The sequence below is a fragment of the Ochotona princeps genome, unplaced genomic scaffold, assembly GCF_030435755.1.
Source record: "Ochotona princeps isolate mOchPri1 unplaced genomic scaffold, mOchPri1.hap1 HAP1_SCAFFOLD_170, whole genome shotgun sequence".
NCBI lineage: Eukaryota > Metazoa > Chordata > Mammalia > Lagomorpha > Ochotonidae > Ochotona > Ochotona princeps.
Window position 1 is genome coordinate 218,329 of NW_026699527.1, and position 8,885 is coordinate 227,213.

An 8,885-nucleotide genomic window follows, 5' to 3' on the forward strand; every position below is an offset into this window, starting at 1 on the left:
GAGAGCTCGCCGTGGTCTGGGGGGACGAGGGACGGAGGCACCTGGAAACGCTCCCACGCAGCCATTGCCTGGACCCGCTCCTGTTCCCACGCCCGCCCGCCCAGCACCCTGCGCCAGGTCTCCCCTTGAATTCACGCATGGGTCCTTCTGCTCCGCTCCACCAGCCACGTCCTCCTTGCCAGCGGCCGCTGCCCCGACCCCTACAGCCTCATCCACTCCCCAGCCCCCGGCCCCTGTCTCATGGGCACCTGTTCGCCTGGCTGCCTGGGAGCATCCTGGGAGCATCCTGACGCAGTGTTGTTTCTGTCTCAGCCCTCCTTTGTATCTGGACCTTGACTTAGGTTCTTACCAGCATCTTCCCCGCACATATTGCCCTGCCCGCTGGCCTGCACCTGCTCCCAGACACTCCACCTGCTCCTGTCCCCGCCTGTCCTCATGCCATTCCCGTTGACCCCCCTCGTCCTCAGCCGCAGCCTCTTCTACCTCCTCGCTCACCCGCCTTCCCCTGCGTGCCCAGGGCCAGCTCCTCTAGCGGATGCTTTGAGTGGCTGCCAGGCCAGGGTGGGCAAGGGTGGCATTTCCGGCTGAAGACATGACTCAACAGGCAGGAGAGTATGTGTGTGTCGGGGGTGTTGTGGTCACAGGCACCACAGAGCTGCGTGGGGCAGCAGCAGCCCTGGGTAGAGGGAATGGCCAGTGGGTGTCGTGAGCGTGGGGCGGGGCTGCCAGGGTGCCACAGCCCCAGGTTAGATCGTCGCGGGAAAACCCACGGACCCACAGGGAAGCCACTGGGCCCCTACTCCCAGGCCCTGGAAAGCCCCAGCCACTTGCCCCAGGAATATGGACACACCCCCTGCCACCCCCACCTCTCCTCTTTCTCTTTCACTCTGCTTCCAGCCTCAGACACCAGAGACTACTGTCGCTGGGACACGCTGCGTGTCCCAGGCGGCCCTCCCCACCTTTGTAGCCGTCTGTGTTTTTCTTCTCCCATCTCTCTGGTTTCAGATGCCTTTTGTTCAAAAAAAGAAAAGTGAACCTTTTATTTGAGAAGCAGAGAAAAGGAGGAGGGAGGGAGGGAAAGACAGAGAGCTCCCACTGGCCGGTTCATTCCTGCAGATGTTCGTGCTGACCTGGACAGCACCAGGGCGAAGCCGGGAACTATGCATTCCATCTAGGTCTCGTCCCAGGAGGACCAAACACTTGAGCCACCACCCGCTGCTTCCCGGGGTCTCCTGGAGCAAGGAACTGGGGTCCAGAGCAAAACTACACCTGAACATGGGGTGATACAGGCCACAGGCGCCTTCACCACCGGGCCTGCTTGTCTCCTGGACACCCGAGGAGAGGCCGATGTGGCGGTTTGGGTTCAGTTTTGCCTTGACCAGCACGGGCAGGCCATGGTTGTGGTGCTGTGGGTCCACCCACCACCTACAACACCAGTATGCCGTATGTCAGAGCGCTAGCTGGAAGTCCCGGCTGCTCCACTGCCCATCCGGTTCCTTGCTGATGAGTCTGCCCCAGGATGTTGGATCCCTGCCACCCTTGTGGGAAGCCTGGATGGAGCTCCCTCCTGACTGCTGCCTTTAGCCGAGACCATTTGGGGAGTGAACAGGTGGATGGAAGAGCTTCTTCTGTTCTCCATCACTCTGCTTTTCAAATAAAGAACTCCTTGAGGGAAATAAATAAATATGTCAAAAGGAAACAGGAAAAAAAAAATACTCGTAGACCTCTTGGGATTGAACTCTGGCGGGGAAGGTATTTAGAATAAAAGGAGCGATAGCGAGAGAAGGGACCACCTCAGGACACTGGCATGGTGGGTCCTGCACATGGGGGTCACGGGTGGGCTCGTCCCTGGGGCTGACCCGGCCGGCCGTCGGCCTTCAGGCTTGGGCACGTACAGCGGCGTGCAATCGACTGTTTTCAGCGTGGGTGGGTGGGATGCACCCAGTCAGGGAGGGGCTGAGGGCCTCTCACTGTCTGTCTCTCTCTCTCTCCTCTTTCTCTCTGTCTCCCTATCTGCACATCTCTCTCTCTCTCTCTTTCTCTCTCTTTCCGTTCCATCTTCCCACTCTCCCATCTTGGTTAGTTGCTTGGGTATGACCCCATCCCCTGCCATCTCCAAGCCTCTGTTCTGAATCCAGGCACTTTCTGGGTGCTGGGGCTCAGCGGGCTAAACCGCTCTCTGGGGCTCCACACGGGCCAGCCTCAGCCCCAGCTCCTCGGCTTCTCTCCCAGCTTCCCGCGAATACGTCCCGGGAGGCAGCAGTGGATGACTGACGTGGGAGACCCGGATGGAGCTCTGGGCTCCTGCTTTGACCTGGTCCAGCCCCAGCTGATAATATCAAGAGTCAGCCAGTGGATGGAAGCTCTCTTGCTGTTTTTCTTTCCTGCCATTGTGCCTTTCTAGAAGATGAAAGTAAACATTTTTTTTAAATACATGCACACAAGCACACACAGACGTTACACACACACACACACACACACACACACGGAGGTATACAGATGCATTTGTGCTCAAAAATGCACCTGCACGTGTCTGTGGACCACACATGCAAACAGCCCTCCCCACACACACATGCACGCGAGCCACAGACGCTCATATGCACGGACTCCCACCTGTGTGCACACACTCCCCCATGCACACCCCTTGATTCCTCCCATGCATGCTGCCGTCCAGACACCGCATGTTCTTGTAGGGTATCCGCCACTTCTACCGTCTGCCTGAACCCAGTCGAATTGGGCTTCAACACAACCACAGCCTTGACCCCCTCCATGCACTTGCTGTGACCACTCCCCCGCCACTATGAAACCTAGAACAGTCCCAGCACTTGCAAGAGGCCCACAGGACAGATTTGGCGAGACGGAAGTGGCCGAGCAGGGAAAGCTGGGGCCGCCCCTCTGCGTTCCCCACCTGAGTCACATTTTCACAGACTGGAAAGTGTGAGTGAGAGTGAGCCCAGCCACACGAGGGGCAGCCGTGGTTGGGGGACAGGAAGAAGAGGAGGGTACGGCGGGAAAGGGGTGGGGCTGAACCCCAGGTCTAAAGGCGGCCCCCCGGGGGCCCTGCGGGTGGCTTCCACAGCAGGCAAAGCACACGAAGCACGTTGGGCAATTGTGGTTTCCTCCCAGCTCAAAGTACCCAGGCGTGCCAGCCCGGCCCTTGGACGACCCGCGGCGGGCAGGGAAGGTGGCGGGGGTAGGGGGGTCGTCTCATCTATGACAGGCATGGAGGAGATGGTAGTACACCCCTCGGTGTTCGTGGTGGACGGGCAGACGGACATCCCATTCACCAGGCTGGGACGAAGCCGCCACCGGAGACAGCCCTGCAGCGCGGGCCGCGTGGGCCTGGGGCTGCTGCTGTTACTGCTGGGAGGAGGGCTGGCCGTGCAGGGCTGGTTCCTCCTGCAGCTGCACCAGCGCCTGGGGGAACTAGGCATGCGGCTGCCGGTGAGTGGGGCCCCAAGCAGGGTGGAGGGCAGGTGGGTCACACCCCAAAAGGGTCTAGTTTGGCCCTGAGAAACGTTACTTCCAGTCCCGGGGTTGGGGGCGGGGAGCGGGGTGGAGCGGAATGTTTGGTTTTACATCCGAGGACCTGGGTTCGAATCCCAGCTCCAACTCGTGACTCCAACATCCTGCCAATGCAGCCTGGGTGGCAACAGGGAACAGTGGCTCAAGTGGCTGGGTTCCTGCTGCCCACGTGGGTGACCTGGAGGGAGCTCAGAGTTCCCGGCTTGAGCCCCAACCCACTGCTGGCTGTTGAGGGCTTTGGGGGGGGGGTGGCTGAAGCAGCAAATAGAATCTTTCTCTCTGTGTGTGCATGTGTGTGTGCTTCTCTGCCTTTCAAATAAGTAAGAGCAGTAGTAACTTTCCAAATTCACCTCTCCAAAGCTCAGTTATTCATATGTAAAATGGGGGTGCAGGGGCAACGCACAGTAGCCTAGTGGTCTAAACCCCCACCTTGCAATACCGGGATCCCATATGGGAGCCGGTTTGTATCCCAGCTGCTCCACTTCCCATCCAGCTCCTGCCTGTGGCCTGGGAAAGCAGTGGAGGATGGCCCAAAGCCTTGGGACCCTGCACCCGTGTGGGAGATCAGGAAGAAGCTCCTGGCTCCTGGATTGGGATTGGCTCAGCTCTGTCCACTGCAGCCACTTGGGGAATGGACCGGTGGATGGAGGATCTTTCTCTGTCTCTCCTTCTCTCTGTAAATCTGACTTTCCAAGAAAAAAGATAAAATGGGGTACAGGCAGCAGCACACTTTCTGGAGAACAAAGTGAGACTTGGGGTGCTTGGCGGCCCCCGGGGGACACGCTTGATTCCCTGAGAGCCAGCTGGATTGGTGAGGTTACCCTAGTTCCCTGTTCCTGGGGTGTTGTCTGTAATTCTCTCAAGGCTGGTTGAACACCCCGCCCGCCCCAGCTCGGTGTATAGCCAGTTGGCTGTGACTGGGATTTCTGGGAGTTGGGGCGTCGGATGCTGTGCCCATGTAGTCTTGCCCTTCAGCGTGCTGGGTCCCCACATGTTTCTGTCTGAACCTACTGGCCATGTGGCTGTGTCCACATGTCCCCAGGGCTGTGCGTGTCTGTGTACTTGGCCGTCTGCTGTACATGCTCAGGGTGTCTACCTGACTCTGTGTGGAACCTGAAGCCCCTGTGTGTGTTTCTGCGCACATCGCTGAGCCCACACGTGTGTCGCTAAGGATGGCAGGCCATGCTGTGGTGCAACGGATGAAGGCGTAGCTTGCGACACCAGCATCCCATATCATTGCTGGTTCATTGTTCGAACATTGCTGGTTCGAGTCCTGGCTGCTCCGCTTGCCATCCAGCTCCCTGCTCAGGCACCTGGGAAGGGAGTGGAGAATGGCCCAAGAACCTGGACCCCTGCACCCACATGGGAGACCCAAGGGGGGATACTGGATCCTGGCTTCAGCCTAACTCAGCCCTGGATGTTGCAGACATTTGAGGAGTAAACCAGAGGCTGGAAGATCTCACTATATACCTTTCATAGATAAATAAACAAAGTCCATCATTTTTAAAAATTTAAGAAATCAAGATTGAAGTCCTATCCCAAAGGTAGGCGTCCGTGCCCTGGACTGGTGTTTGCACGCACAGGTTCTGGTCAATTAGATCATAAGCAGACACTTTTCTTAAGAGCTATTTATTTTTCTTGAAAAGTCAGATATACAAAAAGAAATATTCTCTATCCGCTGGTTCACCCCCAAGTGACCCCAACGGCCAGAGCTGAGCCAATCCCAAACCAGGAGCCAGGAGCTTTATCCAGGTTTCCCACGTGGGTACAGGGTCCCAAGGCTTTGGGCCATCCTCCACTGCTTTCCCAGGCCACAGGCAGGAGCTGGATGGGAAGTGGAGCTGCTGGGACTAGAACCAGTGCCCCTATGGCATCCTAGCACTGCAAGGTGGGGGTTTAGTCAACTGAGCCACCATGCTGGTCCCAGCAGACATTATTTGTAACTTCATCTGTGTCAGAGAGGGACATGGAGTTACGGAGGCAGATGGATGGTGTGTGTGAGGTGTGTGTGGGTGGCTGTGAGGCGTGTATGTGTGTGAGGTGTGTGTGTATATGTGAGGTGTGTGTAAGGTGTGTATGTGTAAGGAGATGTGCGTATGTGTGTGAGCTGTGTTTGGGTGTGAGGCATGTATGTGTGTGTGCACACATGCGCACATGGTTCTGTGCGTAAGCCCGTGTCCATGGCTGGATGGCTGACTCTCACGCGCCTCAGCGGCGACAGGTCCTCACCACGGTCTCCTTCTGCCCTTTCAGGACCAAGATACGGGCTCCTGGGAGCAGCTCATCCAAGGTGAGTCGGCCCCCAGCTCCCTGGGGAGAGGGTGGGTCTCTGGGTCGCTCCCTCCCGCGTGGCCCCCCACCTGCATTGCGCAACGTGCTTTGCGCAACTGGCCCAGCCCCACAGGTGCCCCACCCGCAGGGCCAAGAAGCAGAACTGCGGGTCACTCCGGAAGGGGAGGTAGACAACGGGGACTGCCCCCTACTAACTTCCAACCCTGTCTCCCCAGAACACAGATCCCACAAGGCCAGCCCAGCAGCACACCTGACAGGTGAGCAGGGGCGCCCCCAAGTCCTATTACGGGGGCGGTGGGTGAAGGGAAGGATAGGTATCCCGGGAGAGTGGTTACATGCTTCAATGGGGCAGGACAATTCCTGCCTTCGCTTACTCTTGGTTTGCTATGCTGTCCACAAGCCTCCTGTCCATAGGGAAGAAGGTTCCAGAACCCTCCTGTATGTAGGGAAGAAAGTTCTAGAACCCTCCTGTCTGTAGGGAAGAAAGTTCTAGAACCTTCCTGTCCATAGGGAAGAAAGTTCCAGAACCCTCCTATCTGTAGGGGAAAAAAGTTCTAGAACCCTCCTATCTGTAGGAAAGGAGGTTCTGAACTTTCCTGTCCATAGAAAAGAATGTTCCAGAACCCCCAGAGAATACCTGAAACCCTACCAAGCACCAAATCCTCCAGGAGCAAATTTGAATAAGTTTGAAGGAAAAAATGAAATGAAAAGACAAGGTTATTTCAGTGCAAAAATGAAAGCCAAAGATGCATGCAGCGTTGTTGTTTTTTATTTTGGTTTTTTTTTTTTTTTTTTTTTTTTTTATAATATGCTTTCACTTAGAGGGGTTTTGAAAACTTTTTGGATGTGTGGCTTCCATAAAAAAAATTGCATTTTTTGGACCAAAAGGAACTTTTTTTTTTCTAAAGATTTATTTATTTTTATTACAAAGTCAAATATACAGAGAAGAGGCGAGACAGAGAGGAAGATCTTCCATCTGATGGTTCACTCCCCAAGTGAGCGCAATGGCCGGAACTGTGCCGATCCGAAGCCGGGAACCAGGAACCTCTTCCGGGTCTCCCACATGGGTGCAGGGTCCCAAGGCTTTGGGCCGTCCTCGACTGCTTTCCCAGGCCACAAGCAGGGAGCTGGATGGGAAGTGGGGCTGCTGGGATTAGAACCGGCGCCCACATGGGATCCCGGGGCGTTGAAGGCAAGGACTTTAGCCACTAGGCCACGCTGTCGGGCCCCAAAAGGAACTTTTCTTTCCATTCCAGAGCAGATTCCTGTGGGCTCTGGTTTTTGTCTTTTGTTTTTTCTTATACACACCTACCTGGGGTAGTGTTGGCCTTATGAATTGGGCCCAATAAGAGATAAAAAGTGATAACAGATGATCAAAAAAAAAAAACTCTCGCCACATGCCATCAAAAAAAAAAGAAAAAAATTCTTAGCAGTTACAAATCGCTGCTTTCTAGAACATTCTAGAACATTCTCTTGATTCACAGATCCCCACTGACTGTGGTGGACCCTGACTCCCCAGGATCTGAGGTCGTGGATGAGGGGTGGGGACAGGAGCTAGAACATCTCCAAGCTTATTTGCAAAAGCCTTCTCAGGATGCCTTTGTCATGTCACGGCGTGTAACGTGCTGGGCACGCTGGAGTTGGTTAGATCCTGGGTGGGGCTGTGGGTGCTCACTCCACTTCACTGGAAGGAAAACAGGCACACACACACACACACACTCTCCCGGGGGCCCCCCTTGGTTCTGCCACTTGCCCGTTTGGAGATCCTTTAGCTGAGTTTCTGAATTACCCCGGGGCAGAACCAGTTCTCTTGGGCAACTTGCCATGGTGATGCGAATTGGTCCATACTGGCGCAGAGATGGAGGCTCAGAGAGGGGTAGGGGACACACAGCAGGAACCAGAGATGTGCTGACCATGCTAACCACCTGCCTCCTCTCTCTCTCTCTCTCTCTCTCTCTCTCTCTTCTCCCAGGGGCCAACTCCAGCTTGGCAGGCACAGGAGGTCCCCTACTCTGGGAGACGCAGCTGGGACTGGCGTTCCTCAGAGGCCTCAGCTACCACGACGGGGCCCTGGTGACCACGCAAGCTGGCTACTATTACATCTATTCCAAGGTGCAGCTGGGCGGCGTGGGCTGCCCGCAGGGACTCTCCATGGACAGGCCCGTGACGCACGGACTCTACAAGCGCACGTCTCGCTACCCGGAGGAGCTGGAGCTGCTGGTCAGCCGGCGCTCACCCTGCGGGCGAACGGCCAGCTCCCGCGTGTGGTGGGACAGCAGCTTCCTGGGCGGCGTGGTGCACCTGGAGGCCGGCGAGGAGGTGGTGGTACGCGTGCTGGAGAAGCAACTGGTGCGCCTGCGGGACGGCACCCGCTCCTACTTTGGCGCCTTCATGGTGTGAGAAGTGCGACTCGCTGGGACCCCAGACAGGGGCCCAGCGCAGGGACACCAGGCACTTTGGGAGGACACGACAGGTGGTCTATAGACAAGACCCCCCACTCCTGGTCCCAGAGACTTTGGGGGAAGGGACCTCTGTGACTCCTTAGGCGAGGGGGGTACAGCTAGCTGGTTTTCCTGACATTCAGGAGGAAGGGATACGGGATGGGTATTTATATGTTTATTCTGGACAAGAATGAGACTGTGGGGGTGGGAAGGGGGGCTCCAGACTGGAGAGCTTACTGCCAGGGTCATGCCCTCCCCCCACCAGCACCCAAAGACCCTCATGTGGGGTTCGCCAGTCACTGTGGTGTAAACGTTTGTGCCACACGACCGACCGATTGACTTCCGGGTTAGGTCAGCTGTGTCCTCCGTGGTGTCCTGCCCAGGGACCCGGCCACACAGCAGGGCTTCAGGAACATGCTTGTGGCTGGATGGACGCAGAGAAAGGCAATAAGGAAGACTGTTCTATCACATGGGGTGTCCACATCACTGTCAGACTGAGCTATACACACACGGCTTGGGGTTGGGACCAGACCTCATTCCAAACTACATCTCCCTCAGCCACGGGTCTTTGAAATAAAGATGGTGAGCGATTGTATCCGACTCTGTCTGGTTCCTCTTTAAAAAAAA

General features: G+C 56.3%; 1 protein-coding gene across 1 annotated transcript; it reads left to right on the forward strand.

The window, feature by feature from the left end:
* The first annotated feature begins 2,736 nt into the window (after window positions 1-2,736).
* LOC101520617 (TNF superfamily member 14) lies at window positions 2,737-8,217 on the forward strand. Its single transcript, XM_004595589.2, has 4 exons — window positions 2,737-3,444; window positions 5,779-5,815; window positions 6,033-6,074; window positions 7,790-8,217. Exons 1-4 carry the CDS (start codon window positions 3,214-3,216, stop codon window positions 8,215-8,217), a joined length of 738 nt encoding a protein of 245 aa, XP_004595646.2. The 5' UTR covers window positions 2,737-3,213.
* Window positions 8,218-8,885: the final 668 nt, after the last annotated feature.

Excerpts from the sequence above, each read along its gene's own strand:
- LOC101520617 (XM_004595589.2), top strand. The coding sequence starts at position 3,214 with ATGACAGGCATGGAGGAGATGGTAGTACACCCCTCGGTGTTCGTGGTG. Across the intron at positions 3,445-5,778 it reads AACTAGGCATGCGGCTGCCG|GACCAAGATACGGGCTCCTG; the intron begins GTGAGTGGGGCC and ends CTGCCCTTTCAG. Across the intron at positions 5,816-6,032 it reads CTGGGAGCAGCTCATCCAAG|AACACAGATCCCACAAGGCC; the intron begins GTGAGTCGGCCC and ends CTGTCTCCCCAG.